The sequence below is a fragment of the Tamandua tetradactyla genome, chromosome 4 (assembly GCF_023851605.1).
Source record: "Tamandua tetradactyla isolate mTamTet1 chromosome 4, mTamTet1.pri, whole genome shotgun sequence".
Classification (NCBI taxonomy): Eukaryota; Metazoa; Chordata; class Mammalia; order Pilosa; family Myrmecophagidae; genus Tamandua; species Tamandua tetradactyla.
Window position 1 is genome coordinate 59,923,839 of NC_135330.1, and position 21,633 is coordinate 59,945,471.

Consider the following 21,633-nt stretch of genomic DNA (forward strand, 5'->3'; position numbering starts at 1 on the left):
AGCAGGAAATTAACCCTGAGTTCTCTCTCTCAGTAGACTGGAAGGGGGTAACAAAGGGAGGGAAAAAAAGGAAGCTTCCAAAGTTGGCCAATCTCAGAATACTAGAGAAGTACTGTGCCACTTTATTAAGCTGAGTACCAATTCTGGCTCTTGACTGGTGAAACTTGGGGACTAGGGACTGGTTCCGAAAATGAATTAAAAATTTTTTTTCAAGTATTCCAAGTAGCTCATTAGAGAAAGCCTCAGGCATTTTCATTTTCAGTGCTGACCCAGGCAAGGATGTAGTAAGGTAGGTCTGAGAGAAAAAGTATCAACTCAAGTGAAGGAGATAATTCCCTAAAGGACATATCTTCCCCCAAGAAAAGGGGGGTGTGTGTGCATAAGGCCGACCTCAAATGAAGTTCCTCCTCCAGAGAATTTAGACTCCAGGGGCTGGCAACTGGAAACAGCTCAAGCTTGCCTTTCACTGCAACCTCTGTCTCAACCACACTCCTGGCAGCTAAGAATTACGTAAACCATACCACTTTACACGGGTGGGGCGCTGTGTGCTGACAAGCACCACCTGCTGGGCAGGACAGAAAAGTACAGAGTCTAAAGGCCTCAAAGAAGAAGGCAGACAACCTTTGATCACACCTTCAGGGAAACCTGATACTGATTATACTCTCCTCCTGAGACCTGGGCATGCCTTGTGTGGGAAAATATGATAGGGCTTGATCATATCTGAGGAGATCTTCCTCAAAAAAAAAGGTTCCATAACATGGATGGACGTTGAGGACATAATGCTGAGTGAGATTAGTCAGAAACAAAAGGACAAATACTGTAGGGTCTCAATGATATGAACTGGCATTAGTGGATGAACTTTGAGAATTTCAGTTGGTAACAGAGACCACAGGAGATAGAAATAGGGTAGATATTGGGTAATTGGAGCTGAAGGGATACAGACTGTGCAACAGGACTGATTGTAAAAATTCAGAAATGGATAGCACAATACTATCTAACTGTAATACAATAATGTTAGAACACTGAATCTGAGAATCATGGAGGGAGGAGGCCTGGGGGCACAAATGAAATCATTAGGAAAGATAGACAATAAAGACTAACATGGTATAATCTTTAAAAAAAAACAAACAAAAGGTTCCAGTGTGATTGTGAAAACCTTGTTCCTTTTATCTACCTTATGGACAGATGAGTAAAACATATGGATGAAAAATAAATAAATAATAAGGGGAACAAATGTTAAAATACATTTAGTAGATTGAAATGCTAGTGATCAATGAAAAGGAGCAAAGAGTATGGTATGCATGAATGTTTTTTCTTTTTTTTTCTGAATTGATGCAAATGTTCTAAAAGATGATAATGACGACAAATATACAACTATGTGATGATACTGTAAGTTATTGACTATATACCAAGAACAGAATGATAACATGTTAAGAATGTTCGTGTTTGTATATTGTTATGTTCAAAAAAAAAAAAAAGGTGCCATATAGGGAGGGCAGGAATCAGAAAAATAAGGGCTGAAAATATTTGAACAGTTAAATAGAAACTACGCTAGACGTCTAGAATAAGTTGAACTAAATGCCAAAAAACAGATAGAAAACAAAGCCAACCAACAAGAAAAACCTAAGTAAGAGTGAAAACGACCTCCAGAATAAACTAGTCAAGGAAACCAGATGCCAAAAGAACCAACAAAAAATTACAAGTTATACTAAAATGCGCAGCCCACTCAATGGAACAAACTAACATTACAAATGAGATTCAGAATTTGAAACAACTGATTAATGTTCAATTAAACTTGCTAAATCAAGTAAAAAATCAAATCAACAAGATGAGGGAAGATAAGGCAAAAGAGATGAAGGATATAAAGAAGACACTGGATGACCATAAAGTAGAACACGTAAGGTTGAAAAACAAATGGCAGATCTTATTGGAATGAAAAGCATGATAGAAGAGATGAAAAACACAATGGAGATATACAACAGCAGATTGTAAAAGGAAGAACTAGAGGGCAGGATATCTGAAATCTTACACACAAAACAGATAGTGAAAAGAACGGAAAAATATGAGACGGAGCTCAAGGATTAAATGACAGTACAAAGAAGAGGAATAAACATGTTATGGGTGTCTCAGAAGAACAGAAAGGAAAAGGGCAGAAAGAATAACGGAGAAAACTATCACTGAAAAATTTCCATCTTTTATAAAAGACATAAAATTACAGGTCCAAGAATGACAGTGTACCACAAACAGAATAGATCCAAATAGACATACCCCAAGACACTTACTAATCAGATTGTCTAATGTCAAAGAGAATTCTAAAAGCAGCCAAGAGAAAAGTGATCCATCACATGCAAGGGAAGCTCAGTAAGACTATGTGTGGATTTGTTAGCAGAAACCACGGAAGCGAGAAGGCAGTGGTATGGTATATCTAGGGTACTGTAAGAGAAAAACTGCCAACCAAGAAATCAATATCCAAGAAAACTGTCCTTCAAAAATGAGAGTTTAAAATATTTTCAGGCAGTCACTGAGAGAGTTTGTGAATAAGAGAAAGGAAAGGGGCAGAAAGAATAATGGAGAAAACTATCACTGAAAAATTTCCATCTTTTATGAAAGACATAAAATTATAGGTCCAAGAACCACAGTGTACCACAAACAGAATACAAAAAATACTAACGGGAGCACTACAGGCAGATAGGAAAAGAAAGGAGAAAGAGGTATGGGGAAGAGTGTAGAAATAAACACTATCAAAAAAAGGGTAAAAAAAGAATATGATATGTAAAATCCAAAAGACAAAATGGTCAAAGAAAGTACTGCTTTTACAATAATAACATTAAATATTAATGGATTAAACTCCCAATCAAAAGACAGAGACTGGTAGAATGGAATAAAAAGCAAGACCAATTCTATATGCTGCCTACAAGAGATTCACCTTAAACCAAAGGACACCTAAAACCAAAAATTGGCTGAAAGTTAAAGGGTAGAAAAAAGATACATGCAAACAACAATCAGAAAAGAGCAGGGGTAGCTATACTAATATCAGACAAATTAGACTTAAAATGTAAAAATAAGAAATAAAGAAGGACAGTATGTATTAATAAAAGGAATAATTCATCAAGAAGACATAATCATAAATATTTATGCACTAAGTTAGAGTGCCCCAAAATCCATGAAAAACATCTAACAACACTGAAGGGAGAAGCAGGCACTTACAATATTTGGAGACTTCAATACATTGATCTGATTCATAGATAGAACTAGACAGAGTATCATCAAGGAAAAAGAGATTTTGAATAATATGATAAATGAACTATACTTAACAGACATTTATAGAACATTATACCCCACAACAACACTTTTCAAGTGCTCACGGATCATTTACCAGGACAGATCACATGTTGGGTCATACCAAGACAGATCACGTGTTTGTTGGGTTATAAAGCAAGTCTCAATGGATTTTAAAAAGACTGAAATTAAGCAAAACACTTTCTCAGATCATAATGGATTAAGGTGGAAATCAAAAACTGGCAGAAGACCAGAAACTCACAAATACACAGAGGATAAACAACACAGTCTTAAACAACCAATGGGTAAAGCCAGAAATTACAAGAGAAATAAGCAAATAGCTCAAGGCAAATTAAAATAAAAACACAATTTATCAAAACTTATAGGATACAGCAAAGGTGGTGTTGAGAGTGAAATTTATTGTCCTAAATGCCAATATTAAAAAAGAAAATTTGAGGAATTAACTGTATGCCTGGAGGAAGTAGACAAAGAATAGCAAACTAACTCAAAGTAAACAGAAGGAAAGAAATAAAGATTAGAGCAAAAATAAATGAAATTAAGAACATAAAAACAATACAAAGAATCAACAAAACCAAAAATTGGTTCTTTGAGAAAATCAGTAAAATCAATGGACCTTAGCTAGGCTGACAAAAAAAAAAAAAAAAAAAAAGAGGCAAATATATAAAATCAGAAATAGGAGAGGGGACATAACCACTGACCCCATAGAATTAAAGAACAAAATGAGAGCATATTATGAGAAATGATATGGTAATGAACTAGACAACATAGATGAAATGGACAACTTCCTAGGAAAGCAAGAGCAACCAACACTGATTCAAGAAGAAATGATAACCTCAACAATGCAATCACAAGTAAAGAGATTGAATCAGTCATCAAGCAGCTACAAAAACTCCAGGAGAAGGCTTCACATATAAAGTCTACCAAATATTCCAGAAAGAATTACTATCAATCCTGCTCAAACTCTTGGAAAAAAGTGAACACGAGGGAAAGCTACCTAACTCATACTTTAAAAACAACACTACCCTAAAGCCAGACAAAGATACTACAAGAAAATAAAATTACACATCAATCTCTTAAATGAATATAGATGCAAATATCCTCAACAAAATACTTGCAAATCAAATCCAGCATCACATTATAAGAATTATATACCATGACCAAATGGGAATTATTGCAGGTATGCAAGACTTATTCAACACAAGAAAATCAATTAATGTAATACACCACATCAATAAACCAAAGTGGAAAAACCACATGATCATCTCAGTTGATGCAGAAAAGGGATTTGACAACATTCAACACCCTTTCTTGATGAAAACACTTAAAAGGATAGGAATAGAAGGCAACTTACTCAACAAGATAATGGGAGTATATAAAAAACCCACAGCTAACATCATACTCAACTGGGAAAGACAAAGCTTTCCCTGTAAGGTCATGAACAAGAAAAGAATGCTCACCATCACCACTGTAACACTGTTCTAGCTAGAGCACATAGACAAGACAAAAAAATAAAAGGCATCCAAATAGAAAAGGATGTAAAACTTTCATTGTTTGCAGACAACATGTGTGCAGAAAATCCTAAAAAATCTACAGCAAAACTACTGGAGCTAATAAATGAATATAGCAAAACTGGCAGGGTACAAACAAGATAACTACCCAAAAATCAGCAGCGTTTCTATACACTAGAAATGAGCATTCTGAAGTGGAAATAAAAAAAATTCCATTTACAATAGCAACCAAAATAATCTAATATTTAGAAATACATTTGACTAAGGATACTGCCACCAGGACTGTATGCTGAATGAAATTTCAGAAACAAAAAGGCAAATATTACCATGCCTCATTCATATGGACTAAATGTAATACACAAATTCGAAGAATCAAAGTCAAGAGCATGGGTTACCCAGCTGGGGCCTACTGTAAAAGATACTAGAATGTAAACCCTTACAACAGTGATATATATTCAGAAGTTGTAACTGTTATTTCTAAATTCTGAGATACTGAGCTGCTTGTATATAACCTAGTTGGTCCCAGAAACTTCATGTATTTATGTGACACCTGAGACTCAGAGCTAGAGCTCTGAAAGTCAGCAATACTCCATAAAGGAACCATTTAAAGTTGAAAAAGGGATCAGACTTCAACTAGAGACATGAATGAAGCTGATCTGGATAGGACTAAGGTAAATCAGAATATAGGGTAAAGGATGATATGGTCCATATTTTAAAACTGCAAATTCAATGTGAGACCAAAGGGAGAGATGTTTAGTTGGTGCAAAATTTATATTTTGGGTAGTGCATTTCCTAATTTAACTTAATGGTCAGTTAAGTTGAATACCATAAGTACATGGACTCTTGTATAGGGTGTGAGACTAACCTGGTTTGTCCAGGTTAGTATAATGTTCCAATATATCATACACTAAGTTGGGCAGTGAATAAAAAAGTATTGGCAAGGTCCCCTTGGAGCACTGCAGAGAAAGGAGGAAATATTAAATTTCCCCATTTAGAGAATTTCTGATATTCTTGCTAGCTGTGCAGACAATAAAAACAAGAGGCTGAGTCTTTGGTCTTGGGGTTCACCTCTATGAAACTTATTCCTGCAAAGGAAAGGCCAAGCCTAAGTAAAATGAGGCCTAACAGTCACCCCCAGAGAATCTTTGTTATCAGATGTGGTTTCTCTCTCTAAGTCAATGTGGCAAGTGAACTCACTGCCCTCCCTCCCTACATGAGACATGACTCCCAGGGGTAAAAATCTCCCTGGCAACGTGGGACAGAAATCTCGACACAAGCCAGGACCTGGCATCAAGGGACTGGGAAAGTCTTCTTGACCAAAAGGGGAAAGAGAGAAATGAGAGAAAGTAAAGTTTCAGTGGCTAAGAGATTTCAAACAGAGTCGAGAGGTTATCCTAAAGATTATTCTTATGCATTATACAGATACCCCTTTTTAGTTTATGGTTTATTGTAGTGACTGGAAGAAAGTACTGAAACTGTTGAGCTGTGTTCCAGTAGCCTTGATTTCAGAAGACAATTGTGTGACAATAAAGCTTTTACAATGTGTGTGTGAAAACCTTGTGTCTGACGCTCCTTTTATTCAGGGTATGGACAGATGAGTTAAAAAAATAGATAAATAATAGGGGGGTTAAGGAGTAAAATAAATTGGGTGGATTGAAATACTAGTAGTCTGCGAAAGGGAGGGGTAAGGAGTATGGTATGTATGGGTTTTTCCTTTTTATTTCTTTTTCTGGAGCGAAGCAAATGTCCAAGAATTGATCACAGTGATAAATACACAACAATGTGATGTTATTGTAAGCCACAGATTGTACACCATGTACGACTACTGTATGTGTGTGAAGATTTCCCAATAAAAATGTCAAAAAAAAAATCACTTGCAAAAAAGAAAAAAAATAATAATAACCAAGGACACAAAAGACATATACACAGAAAACCACAAGGAACTGCTAAAAGTAATCAAAGACCTAAATGAATGGAAAGACATACCATGTTCACAACTGGCAGACTAAATATAGTTAAGATGTCCATTCTACCCAAAATTGATTTATAGATTCAATGCAACACCAAGTAAAATTCCAAAAACTTACTTTGCAGAAATTCAAAAACCAATAACCAAATTTATTCGGAAGGCTGGAGTGCCCCGAATAGCTAAAAATATCTTGAGAAAAGAAATGAAGTGGGAGGTCTCACACTACATGACTTTAAAGCATGTTACAAAGCTACAGTAGTCAAAACAGCATGGTACTGGCATAAAGACAGATATACTGACCAATGGAATCAAACTGAATGTTCAGAAATAGAGCCTCTCATCTATGAATAAAAGCTCTTTGATAATGTGGTCAAGCCAATCAAACTGGGACAGAGAAGCCTCTTCAACAAATGGTGTTTGGAGAACTAGATTTCCATATTCAGAACAAAGAAAGATGACCCATATTTTATGCCTTATACAAAAATTAACACAAAATGGATCAAAAACCTAAACGTTAGCACTAAGACCTAAAACTTTAAGAAAATGTAGGGACATATCTTACAGATCTTGTGATAAGAGGTCGTTTCCTAGACTTTACACACAAAGCATTAGCAATGAAAAAAGAAATATATAAATGGGATCTCCTCAAAATTAAACATTTTTGCACATCAAAGGATTTTATCAGGAAAGTAAAAAGAGTCTACACAATGGGAAACAATACTCAGAAACCACCTATAAGATAAGGGTTTAGTATCCAGAATATATATAAATTCGACAACACAGCAACAAAAAGACAAACAACCCTGTAAAACATGAGCAAAAGACATGGGCAGACAGTTTTCAGAAGAGGAAATACAAATAGTTCAAACACATATGAAAAGATGCTCAATCTCATTAGCTGTAAGGGAAATGCAAATCAAAACCACAAGCGATATCATCTCACACTTACTAGAATGACCATTATCGAAAAAACAGAAAACTACAACTGTTGGAGAGGAGGTGGAGAAAGAAGCAAATTTATTCACTGTTGGTGGGAATGTAGAATGGTGCAACCAATCTAAAAGGCAGTCTGGTGGTTCCTCAGAAAGCTAAGTATAAAATGGCCCTATGATCCAGTAATCCCATCACTAGGTATATATTAGGAAACTAAAGGCAAGGGCACAAAAGGACATTTGCATATCTATATGTATAGCAGTATTATTCATGATTGCCAAGAAACGGAAACAGCCCAAATATCCATCGACAGTGAATAGCTAAACAAACTGTGGCATACACACACACACACACACACACACACACACACACACACACACAATGGAATATTACACAGCTGTAAACAGAATAAAATCATGAAGCATGTAACAACATGGATGGATTGTTACAATGAGTGAAATTAGCCAGAAACAACAGAAGAGATATCATATGGTCTCACTAATATAAACTAACATAAAGGAGTGAACTTTGAGAGTTAGAGCTAAGAACACAGGTTATTAGGAGATAAGAGGGTAGAGATTGGGCATTTGATAAAGGGGTACGGAACGTTCCATAAGACTGTTTATAATAAATCCAGAAATGGATAGCACAATACTATTTCATGGCAGCACAACACTGCAAGTACACTGAACAAAGCTGAATGTGCATATCGTTGAGGGAAGAGAGCTGCAAGCACGTATGACATCAGAAGGAAAGATGGAGGATAAAGACTGGGACAGTATAATTTAATGATACCTAGAGCAAACAAATGTACAAATATAAGGATGTTTTTGCATGAGGGAGAACAAATGAATGTAAACAATGCAAGGTATTGAAAATGGGATGGTATATGTGGGGAAAAAATATAATCAATACAAACTAGGGTCTATAGTTAACAGTAATACTGTAATATGTTTCCATTGAATGTAACAAAGGCAATATGCCAAAGCTAAATGTCAGTAAGTGGAGTCCATGGGGAAGAGGTATGGAATTCTTTGCGTACGAAATGGAAATGTCCTCATACAGATTGTGGTGGTGAAGGCATGGCTATGGCTATACCAGGAAGCATTGATTCTTACTTAGGCTGAATTATAAGATGTGTGATTAAAATTGTTTAAAAATGAAAAGAGATAAATAAGTGCTGGAGGAAAATGTAGAGAGAGAAACTAGAGTGGTGCAGTCCCCTCGAGAGGGCAATATGGTGGTTCCTCAGGAAGCTTAAGGTAGGGTCACCCTATGATTCTGCAACCCTGTAGTTAGACATATAGTTGGAGGAACTGAGAGCAGGAACAGGAATAGACATTTCCATACTAGTGTTTACGGCAGTGGTGTTCACAGCATGGAGGTGGCCTAAGGACAGATCAACTGAGGAATGGAAGGGGGAACTGTGGTATATACATACCACAACCGACTATTGTGCCGGTGCAAGAAGGAATGAAATTGTGAGGCATGCAACTACATGACTGGACTTTGAGGACAGTATGTTGAATGAAAAAGCCAGAAATGAAAAGACAAATATTATGATGCCTAACTAATAAAGACTACCTATAATATGTAAACTCTGAGAATTTAATTCTAGAGCATAGATTATCAAGTGAAGGCCTGTTGTAAAGGTTCTTATATTGTAAGCTCTTACATCAATCTCATCATCTATTCTGCAGTTTCAACCGTTATTTGTAAATTCTGAGATCCTGAGCTCTTGGTGTATTACCCGGTTGTTCATGGAACTTCAGGCATTTGTGTAACACCTGGACATAAGGGCTAGAGTTCTGCAACTATGAAAGTCAGCATCATCCCATACATAAACCATTAAAAACACTGAAAAAGAAGTCAGATTTCAAATAGAGATATGAATGAACCTAACCTGGGTTGGAATAAGGTAAATCAGACTAAAAGGTAAAAGTGATATTAACTGCATTTTAAAACTTCAGTTTCTGTATAAGACCAAAGGAAGAGATGTTTATTTGGTGCTAAGTTTATATTTTCAGTAGCGCACTATCTAATTTAACTTACACGGTCAGCTTATTTGAACACCATAAATACATGGTTAGTGTAATGCCCCAATACATCCCAGAGTAATTTGGACAGAAGTTTAAAAAGGGTTTGCAAAGTCTCTTTCACGGATAGGGGGGAGAAAGGTGGAAATATTGAACTTCTCCATCTCAGGAACACCTGATATTCTCGCAAGCATTGGAGACTGCCAATTTGATAGCCCAGGCCCTCAATGTTGGGGCTTATCCTTATGAAACTTATTCCTGCAAATGAGAAGCCAAGTCTACTTATGATTATGCCTAAGAGTCACCCCGAGAACCTCTTTTGTAGCTCAGATGTGGCCTCTCTAAGGCAATGCGGCAGGTAAACTCACTGCCCTGCCGCCCTCCACTGGACATGACTCCCTAAAAGTGTAAATCTCTCTGGTAACGTGAGACATGCTCCCAGGGATGAGCCTGGCCCTGACAATGGGGGACTGAGAAAGCCTTCTAGAACAAAAGGGGAAAAAGAAATCAAGTAAAATAAAGTTTCAGTGGCCAGGAGATTTCAAATAAACTCAGAGGTTATTCTGGAGGATTTTCTTATGCAGTATATATAGATATCCCTTTTCAGTTTTTAGTATATTGGAGTAGCTAGAGGGAAGTATCTGAAACTGTTGAAATATAATCCAATAGCCTTGATTCTTGAAGATGCTTGAATAAGTACAGAGCTTTTAAGGTGTGTTCGTGTGATTGTGCAAACCTTGTAACTGACACTCCCTTTATCCAGTATATGAGCAGATGAGTAAGAAACAAAAAGGGACAAAAATAAAACAACCAAATCAATAGGCTGAGCCCTCAATCTTGGGGTTTGCTCATATGAAACTTATCCTTGCAAAGGATCAACTAAGCCTACAAGGACAGACTGAGCCTACTTAAAATTAGGCCTAAGAGTCATCCCCAGAGAACCTCTTTTGTTGTTCAGATGTGGCCTATCTCTCTCTCTCTCAGCCAACAAGGCAAGCAAACTCACTGCCTACCCCTCTCTACATCTAAACCTCCTTGGCAATGTGGGGACAGAAATCCTAGAATGAGGTAGGACTCAGCATCAAGGGATTGAGAAAATCTTCTCATCCAAAAAGTGGAAGAGAGAAATGAGGCAAAATGTCAGTAGTTGAGAGACTTCTAAGAGTTGAGAGGTTATCCTGAAGGTTATTCTTATGTATCATATATACGTCTCCTTTTTAATTTAAGGTTATTAGGCAAGAGTGCCTGAAACTGTAAAGCTGTGTTCCAGTAGCCATGTTTCTTGAAGATGATTGTATAATGATATAGCTTTCACAATGTGACTGTGTGATTATGAAAACCTTGTGTCTGATGCTCCTTTTATCTACGGTATGGACAGATGAGTAAAACATATGGATTAAAAATAAATAAATAATAGGGGGAACAAATGTTAAAATTTAAAAATACATATTTTTTGGGCAGATGGAAATACTTAGTGGTCAATAACATTGAGGAAGGAGTAAAAGGTATGGTATGTATGAGTTTTTTCTTTTTATTTCTTTTTCTGGAGTGATGCAAATGTTCTAAAAAATGATCATGATGATGAATATACAACTCTGTGATGATATTTCACTGATTGTACACCATGTATGCAATATTTGTTATGTTAAGAGTGTATGTGCTTGTATGTTATTTTATCAAGAAAATAAAGAAAGAGAGACAAAAAATAAAATAGGAGGGCTGGAGGGATGGGGTGTGTGGGGTGTTCTTTTTACCTTTTTATATTCTCTTTCTTATTTTTTAGGAAAAAAGAAAATTTTCAAAACTCAATTGTGATGATGAATGCATAGCTATATGATGATCCTGTGAACCACTCACTGTATACTTTGGATGATTATACAGCATTATATATCTCAGTTAAATGAAAAAAAAAAAGGCTTCACTCTGATGTAAGGGTGCCTGCCTCAACTTATCCTTCTTAGCTAGTGCTCTGTAACCTGGCTGGACAGGGGCTAACCAAGGATAAGATCAGGTTGCTTGAGTAATCTGTTTGTTGATAACTTTAAATTGGCTACATTAAAATCAGCCCTAATTTGCCAATCACCAAGTCATATTTTTCTATACTACATACTTTTCTTCTTGTTGATCTTCGCCTCCAAAGCTTCATTCACATTCAAAGCCCATTCATTATAAGATTCTGCTCTAAGCTTCAATGCATTCATCATCGGGTAGAGATCATCCAGAGTATATCTATACCTGGAAACAGAATAGCAGACTTAGCTTTGATATACTTAAAGAGAAAATTAGATGTTTTACACTTAAATTTCAGCTCTGCCTAGAATAGGGAGACATCACTGAACCTTTACTAGGGGATTCAGTGTTTTCCACAGAAGAAAGAATTCCTTCTACTCACCGCAGTTTATATTTATAAGGAGGACAGGAACACAATTCTTTCACATGATGCAGGCAAACAAGCAAGCCAGGTTTACAAGAACAGGAGATGGCAGACATGAAGCACGTAGTTTTGCATTTTATACACTGACGCTCATCATCTGGCAACAGCTCAAAATCCATTCTTTCTGAATCGATTATTCCCTAGGATAAAGTGTAGACTTTAGAGGTCCACAAAGGATAATATAACTTACCGGCCTCCAAGACAAACGTGAAATAGCTGAGTTTCAAATAAGAATGTATCTAAAATAGGGAGTAGAGTACATGATTAAAAGTGAGTATAAGACACAGTATCAATGACCTGCAAATATGGGCAAATTTATCTAATTTACTTGTCTAAGGACAATGCCTTTTTGAAATTTTCTCCTTTTTGGACAAAGTAGAGCCTTATATTTGGTCATTTTGATCTGACTATGAAAAACAGTTAATAGGACTATAAATCTACTGAGATAAACTGTCTATTCTACTCCAAATTGGCATGGTACATATTTTAGATATAGATAACAGCAAAGGAAATATATATTCTTTCTATTTCTGAGGAACTACTAAAACTATATATAGGGCTCTAGGGTGAGATTGCTAAAGAATCCATTAAAAGAACAAAATATACAAAAAAGGAAGGAAGTTATAAGTGAAATATAGGATGACTCTTGGAAGATGCTGGGGAGGGGGGGTCTCAGTCCTTTATATGAAAAACTGTCTGAAAGAATATCGTTATTTGAAAAGGTTAAAAAATGTGTACAATAAGTACATGGAACCTTGAGTAGGGCATGAGATTTTGTAGGTTCGACCACTATGATGCCTTAATAAATCCCAGAAGGATTTGAAAAGTGATTAAAAAAGTATTTGCAAAGTCCGCTTGAGGGAATGGTGAGAAAGGGGGAAAATTCAACTTCCCCAAGTGGAGAATTCTTTGTATCTTCACAAGCAGTGGGGACAACCAAAGCAATAGGCTGAGCCCCCAATCTTGGGGTTTGTTCATATGAAACTTAACCCCACAAAGGATAGGCTAAGCCTACGTAAAATTGGGCCTAAGAGTCACCCCCAGAGAACCTCTTTTGCTGCCCCAATGTGGCCTATCTCTCTTTCAGCCAACACGACAAGCAAACTCACTGCCCTTCCCCTCTCTACATGGGACATGACTCCCAGGGGTGTGTCCCTTCCTGGCAACGTGGGACAGAAATCCTAGAATGAGCTGGGACTCAGCACCAAGAGATTGAGAAAACCTTCTCAAAGGGGGAAGAGAGAAATGAGACAAAATAAAGTGTCAATGGCTAAGAGATTCCAAATAGAGTTGAGAGGTTTTCCTGGAGATTATTTTTATGCATTAAACAGATAACACTTTTTAGTTAAGGTATAACAGACAGGCTGGAGGGAACTGCCTGAAAATGTAGAGCTGTGTTTCATGACATAGCTTTTTCGCAATGTGACTGTGTGATTGTGAAAACCTTGTGTCTGATGCTTCTTTTGTCTACCTTATGGACAGCTGAGTCAACATATGGATTAAAAATAAATAAATAATAGGGGGAGTAAATGTTCAAAGGAATTTAGTAGATTGAAATTTAGTAGATTGAAATGCTAGTGCTCAATGAAAGGGGGGGTTAAGGGGTATGGTTCGTATGTTTTTTTTTCTGAATTGATGCAAATGTTCTAAGAAATTATCATGATGACGAATAAACAACTATGTGATGAAAAAAAGGAATGTTCATATTGTATGTTGATTGGTTTTATTAAAAAAAAGTACAACAGAAAGACTAAATTCTTAATTAAGCATTTTCTAAATGAAAGAGCATGAAGAAAAAGCAGAACTAGAATCCAAAATGGAAAAGTAGAGAAAAATTTTTTAAGGTCTTAAATCAATAAATTTCAACTAAAGTTTGTACCAACTTACAACTAGAGGGCACTTCTTGGTATATATCTTTTGTCATTCAGAGATCAAATTTCTACCACCTTTTCTCCAATCCAGAAGTGGCTCTAAACCCATCTAAGACCTGGTTAGTCAGTTTATGAACCATCAGTCTCGTCTATTTTACTCTTTTGTCCTGTGTTCTAACCTTTGACCATTTCACCTCCTGTCAATTATAAATAGACCAATAAAGACAAGGAAAGTAAGGAAAGCATAATGGATTTTGGTTTTAATTTGGGGTTGATAATTTAAAAAGCACTACAAAATGGGGATAGTTGAAATTTGTTTAAAATGAGATTAAAAAGGACCATCTCCATGGATTTTAGTTGAGAACAACTAAATTTTGATTAGTTTGTAAATATTCCCATCTGGAAAAAATATTTACTTTCCAAAGTTCCAAAAATGAGGTACCATAATTGGTAAATAGGATCTTGTTAGATCACTTACACCCTCTGTCAGGAGAAAGTAAGTAGGGTAACCTGCTGATGATCTAGAGAGTCAACATTCTAGGATTCTACCCAATGAGGAACATTTCAAATAAATCAATGTGACTCTATTCACAGATTATACGATTCTCTGAAAAGAACCTACAAAATAGCATCTACAACTATCAAGTGAATTAAGTAAGGTTGTAGGATACAAAGTCAATCTTTTCTAAATAATAGCAACAATTGGAAATAAAGAATTTTTAACCTTTTTTATTGCATAATATAACATATATACAAAGCAAAGAAAGAAAAAAGCAATAGTTTCAATGGATTATTCAACAAGTAAGACAGATCCAGAAACTAAGAATTTTTAAAGTGCCATTTACAATAGTATCAGAAAAAGCATGAAGTATGTAGTTCTAAATCTAAGAAAATATGTACAAGAGTTGTATGCTGAAATCTACAAAATACCGATGGAAAAAAACAAGGAGACCTAAATAAATGGAGAGCTATCCCATGGTTCTTGGATTGGAAGACTCAATAACTCTAAGGTATCAACAATTAAGAGTCAGTGCAATCCCAACAAGCTTTTTGGCTAAAAATTAATAAACTCATTCCAAAATGTAATGGAATAGTAAAGGTGCTAAAATAGCCAAAATACAATTTTGAAAAAGAACACACTACATTATTTCAAGACTTTCTAACAAAAGCTACAGGAATCAAGACCACGTGGTAAAAGATGCGTAGACTGATGAAATAGAGTTCAAAAATATGTATGTGGTGAACTGACTTTCCACAAAAGTACCAAGACAATTCAGTGGAGAAAGGACAATTTTTTCAAGGAATAATGTTGGAACAACTGGACATGCAAATACCAAAAAAATAAGAATCTCGAGCCATTATCTTGTAGCATCTACAAAAAAGATGTGAATGTAAAACTATGAAATTCCAGCCTATACATGAGAAATTCACTGTGTGACTTTGGGTTAGGCAAAGATTTCTTAGATAGGACACCAAAAAACATGATGAATGAAAGAAAAATTGGACTGCATCAAAATTAAAAACTTCTACTCTTTGAAGACACTGAAGAGAATGAACACTAAGAGAATGAAGAGATATGCCACAGACTGGGAGAAAATATTAGCAGAACATTCATCTGATAAAGGACTGGTATCTAGAACATATAAAGAATTCTTATGACAACCCAATTAAAAAACTATGTATAAATTTGAATGGACACACTGTACCCAAAGATATAGGGGGTGGCAAATAAGAACATGATCAAGATGTTCAGTATCAGCAGCCATTAAGGGAAATGCAAAGCAAAACCAGGATATTTTACTACATACCTATTAGAATGGTCTTAATAAAATAGACCAAGAAAAGACTTCTAAAAATGTAATTAAAGTGCATAAAACTTTACTAAGTAATATCCAACAACATACAACTGGGATTCTAAGAACCTTACCAATTTACGGGCAGTTTCCCTTAAAGCTTTCTCATCCTCAATCATAATGGCCATGTCTTTCTGAACAGTTGAAGCTACTACGACATCTAGTACATCAGCCTTGGACGCCATCTTGCAAATCATCTCATCATGGGAAAAAACACAGTACCGGTGAAGCAAGCGATAATGCTCCACACACTGCCGGCCTAATGGTAGCTGTGCCAAAAGACAGAAGGAAATACATGACATTCATCTTTCTCCTTTCTATTTCCAAATACTTCTGACCGTTTATTATCAAATTAGCAAATATCACATTCTGGATCATACACACATATATAACCCAGACTATTAAGATTCCTAAGCCAGGCCCCAGGACTTATTTATCTTTGTATCTTAAAACCTGCACATTAAATTAAAAAGAGTTGAAAAAAACAGTGTATTAACAAAGCATTTCTGTCCAGCAAAATGTGCAATATACTCAAAGCAAATAATATCTTCCAATTTATGTAACTGGAATTATGAATTTACATATTTCCTGAAACAACTTTACTGAACTGGCATGGTCAATCTAGAGGGAATATTTCAAAAGAAGTAATAATAATACAACAGATAGTATGTATAGATACTGCTAGTACAATCAGTCAAAAAGGCACTGTAATTAGGTTACATTCCATCAGATTTTAAATCACACATTCTTAAACTAAACGCTCTTCTCAGATAAATGAGAACTATTAACACTAAAAAGCAATTCAATGTAAAACTAAATCCAAATGTGGAAATCAAATGTACCATTAATTATAAAATTGCTAAATGATAGATTGGTTTTTATCTGGTACAAACCAAACTGAAACTATTACCAGTTTACAAAAGAGCTTGAGCCAGTACGTAAATCAACAGGACTCCTCTGTTCATCAAGATATGTCAGTTAATCTAAACAATGTGCTTAAGAAGTACATGCTTTATTTACAACGTGGTCTAAGTGCCTTACCTCATCAATGTAATAAACAATTTGCAGGACCAGCTCTTTGAGTAGCCCTGGTTTAAGAAGTATACATATGTCAGTTTTTAAAGCATTATGTACCATTTCCCCAGGAAAAAGCAATAAATTGAAAAGGTTTCCTAAGTTGTAATTACATACCCAATCAACAGTACAGAAGTTAACAGCCTCAGCAAAATTAAAGCCCTGGTTAAAACCACTGTGGTAGGCTCGCGGAAACGTAATCACAAACTCCCCAGCACACTGATTAGTTCGGTAAACCTAAGGAGAACAGAAATCGGAAATTTTTGAGGTTCTTAAATAGTGACATCCTCACTAAAGCAAATCTGAACATAACACTATTAGATGATTCTAATAACTGGAAGAAAAGGCAGCATTCTGTCAATTAAAAGAGTCAGGAAAAAAAAGTGGGGGGAGACTGAAAAGTTATAGTAGAATATCATCTACACTACTCACTTCTGCCACAAGATGGAGCAATACTTTAGACTACAGTTGATTAATATCTGAACAGAAAATAAGGTTCACACTAAAAATTTGACTAGATCCAGGATCAGAATACTTCTAAATATAGCTACAATAAAGACTATCCTAATATAATATTGTTTCTCCAAAAGAGAATCTCATAACACAAAGGAATTTCACACTATTTCAAGAAAATCTTACCATTCAGAGCTCCTCCTAATTTGGACCTCCTATTTACCTCACATCATTCCTTCTTCCCACCACCACTTCCACCCCAAAAGCACCTATAGTGATCCAGGCACATAAATCCTCGCATTAAACTTCCTAGTATATACACGCGTCTTTATCAGTGATTCTCTCTGAAGAGCGGTCCAGACCAACAGCATCACCATCAACTGGGAAATGCAAATTCCCAAACCTAACAGAATTAGAAGATCTAGGGATGGGGCCCAGCCATTTGTTTTGTAGCAAGCCCTCCAGGGATTCTGATACAGACTGAAGTTTAAGGACCAATGCCTTCCCCAAGAGCTCTATTCTTTTTACATGGAATACTTCACTTTCTCCCTTCCCCATTCTTTGCAAATGTACTCTTCTAAGTCCAAATGTCATCTCATGTAAGAGCCCCTTCTGACTCTCAAATAGAATTCACTGATCCTGCTACTTTTGACACCACTGTCAAAGCACAGCACCCTTCTATTATTTGAATAAACATTTTATGCTTCCTCCCTTATGGTGAGCCACTTGAATGCACTGAGTTTCATTCATCATTCACTGTACATCCAGAATTTAGTCCTACATAGTAAGGTCAATATTAAAGAACCACAGCCAAATGTCTCATTTAGAACAAATGAGAAGGGACAAAGTACAAAAAAAGGTAGAAAACATCAATGATGAAGTGGTATTTTGACATCGGTCATTATGCGCTAAACTAAGACCCAAACCTAATTTATGACCCTCAAAGAAAAGTCCTTTCTGTCTGCCTCTATTTCACTAGCCTATGAGCCCAAAAGAATAAAATTCACATCAGAGAAAGATCAAAAATTTACAGGTCAACACAGTAAATGTATCATTTATATTTAGCTAAAGGAAACTTTCAACTTCATATATCGCAATTAGGCCTCCAAAATATCTGCAGTTTTCTCCCAGAACGAAGTCAGTATACAGAAGTGTCATTTCTTATAGCAACCTCAGAGAAAAGATCACTAAGACAAGCTTTAAGGTCTAGGGAAGGAACCCTGAAATACAACTTCAAAATCTAAAATGAATTTAACTTCAAAACAAGCTTATTTGGGGTTGGGAATTTAATAGAGTGAAGATCTACCACGCATGTCATTTTGGCTCATCGTACAAAATTATATTCATACAGATTCAATAAATAAAATATTTTTTTAAACTAGGAGGAGAGTATGCAGGATTCTGACAAAGTTTAAATCTAATTGTAACAGAATCTAGCCATTGTCACAGCAAACTAACTTATAAAAACATAATATATTTAAGTTTTTGTTTTGTTCTAAGAGGGGCTGAATTTGCAGACATAAATTAAAGTTTAGAAAGCATTAGGAATGATGGCTACAAAACCTTATGAAAATAGTAAAAATTAGTGAACCATACATTCTTTTAAATAACATTGCTTTTTATTTGCAAAACAAGGCTGCTTAGTAAACTAGCTACTAGCTGCAACAGATTAGTTTTTTTGGTGTCAGAGGATTAAGTCCCACTGGTTTGAGGCAATTTAAGTTCGAAATTGCACCATTCAGTTGTCTCTGCTATCAAAATTATATTATGGGAAATGCATAACCAAATACATGACACAAAAAGAGTAATAGGGAAAAAGGGAAGTGATGAAATAAACATGACTGGCAGAGGGATTAACCCATAACCTACAGGCACTTCATGAGTCATTAGGGTATTGGGGTTCATGATGGTCACAAGCTGATGGAGAAGATCTGGCTGGGACACAAAGAGCTCTGGAGCCAGTTTCTTCATTACATTTTCTAGTTGTTCAGCTGCATACCCTGGGACTCCATACCAGGTTTTTGGTTCACCCCTGGAAATAGATGGTAAAAATTAATCAATCTCCAACACTGAAAAAAGCAAAATAGTTAACCAGTTTGTATTTTTCAGACCCTGCTTGTAAAACTATGCTACAAAGGCAGGTTCAAATCTGAAGGAGCATCATTAGACATTAGACAGTATATGTGATGTACTTTCCCCCTTAAAGAACAAAGTTTTATGCGGGCCACGGTGGCTCAGCAGGCAAGAATGCTTGCCTGCCTTGCCACAGGACCCGGGTTCGACGATTCCCAGTGCCTGTCCATGTAAAAAAAAAAGAAAGACAAAGTTTAAACATGAGACTTTCTGAGGTTGCTGCTATGTAGAACTTTTAAGAATATAAGGTATCATGTCAGCTACAGGGTATGTGGGTACCACACTTTCCTATAAAAATTGACTGGTGATGGGAACTCTCTATCTTCCTTTTCCCTTGCCCATTCTGACAGATAAGGTTAAATCAAACACTAATGCAGCAATCAGCATTTCTAAAGAACATATTCTTCAAAGTATTTTACACTCTCAACCAATAAATCCGTAACATCCTGTGAGGCATGGTAACATAATTTTCATTTTACAGCCGGGATCAATTACCTAGGGAAGCAGAACCAACGCTATACATCATATTTCCAAATCTGTCTTTCCTGTGGTACATTCTCAAATTCCTTATGTGGAAATTTGAGTGGAACACAGATCTTCAAATACTTGTGTACTCAGAACAGCAAGTGAAACAGAGCGGGAAAAACAAATGTGAAAGAAGAAATGGCTTTGACTAAAAGAACTTAAAAAGTAAAGTCCAAATATCTGCTACACACACACACACACACACACACACACACACACACACACAATGATGGGCCAACATTAATTAATATGTGAAGTGATGGCAGGATTCATTCCCAACAAAAAAGAAGCTAATAGTCAAAAGGCTTGTAACTCCCCTACGGGGTATCTCGACTACCGTTGTCACTGACTGGGATGATAGCACATGCTTAAGGGGCAATTCGTCAAGAAGATACAATTGTATAAAGAAACTGAATCAGTCATTAAAAAGCTTCCCAAAAAGAAAAGCCCAGGACAAGACGGCTTTACATGTGAATTCTACCAAACATTCCAAAAAGAATTAGTACCAATCCTACTCAAACTCTTCAAAAAAATTGAAGAGGAGAGAAAGCTACCTAATTCATTCTATGAATCCAACATCACTCTCATACCAAAAGCAGACAAAGATATTACAAAAAAAGAAACCTACAGACCAATCTCTCTAATGAATATAGATGCAAAAATCCTCAACAAAATTCTAGCAAATCGAATCCAGCAACACATTAAAAGAATTATAATACATCATGACCAAGTAGGATTCATCCCAGGTATGCAAGGATGGTTCAACATAAAAAAATCAATTAATGTAATATACCATACCAACAAATCAAAGCAGAAAAATCACATGATCAGTTGACAAAATTCAACATCCTTTCCTGTTGAAAACACTTCAAGGATAGGAATACAAGGGAACTTTCTTAAAATGATAAAGGGAATATATGAAAAACCCACAGCTCATATCATCCTCAATGGGGAAAAACTGAAAACTTTCCCCCTAAGATCAGGAACAGGACAAGGATGTCCATTATCACCAGTGTTATTCAACACTGTGTTGGAAGTTATAGCCAGAGCAATTAGACAAGAAAAAGAAATACAAGGCATCAAAATTGGAAAGGAAGAAGAAAAACTCTCACTGTTTGCAGATGATATGATATTATATGTTGAAAACCCTGAAAATCCACAGCAAAACTACGACAGCTAATAAATGAGTACAGCAAAGTGGCAGGTTACAAGATCAACATTCAAAAATCTGTAGTATTTCTATACACTAGTAATGAACAATCTGAGGGGGAAATCAAGAAACGAATTCCATTTACAACTGCAACTAAAAGAATAAAACACTTAGGAATAAATTTAACTAAAGAGACAAAAGACCTATACAAAGAAAACTACAAGAAACTGTTAAAGAAATCACAGAAGACCTAAACAGATGGAAGGGCATACCATGTTCATGGATTGGAAGACTAAATATAGTTAAGATGTCAATTCTACCTAAATTGATTTACAGATTCAACGCAATACCAATCAAAATCCCAACAACTTACTTTTCAGAAATAGAAAAACCA

General features: G+C 35.9%; 1 protein-coding gene across 2 annotated transcripts in view; it reads right to left on the reverse strand.

Annotated features, from left to right (window-relative positions):
- The window catches only part of KDM5B (lysine demethylase 5B), a 118,612-nt gene that overhangs the window by 27,781 nt on the left and 69,198 nt on the right, over positions 1–21,633 (reverse strand). For both annotated transcript variants that reach the window (XM_077157413.1, XM_077157414.1), the window contains exons 12-16: positions 19,301–19,463; positions 17,096–17,215; positions 15,979–16,173; positions 12,139–12,320; positions 11,857–11,981 (exon numbers count right to left, since the gene is read on the reverse strand). In XM_077157413.1, coding sequence (XP_077013528.1) covers positions 11,857–11,981; positions 12,139–12,320; positions 15,979–16,173; positions 17,096–17,215; positions 19,301–19,463 — 785 coding nt within the window. The remainder of the gene's footprint in view (positions 1–11,856; positions 11,982–12,138; positions 12,321–15,978; positions 16,174–17,095; positions 17,216–19,300; positions 19,464–21,633) is intronic.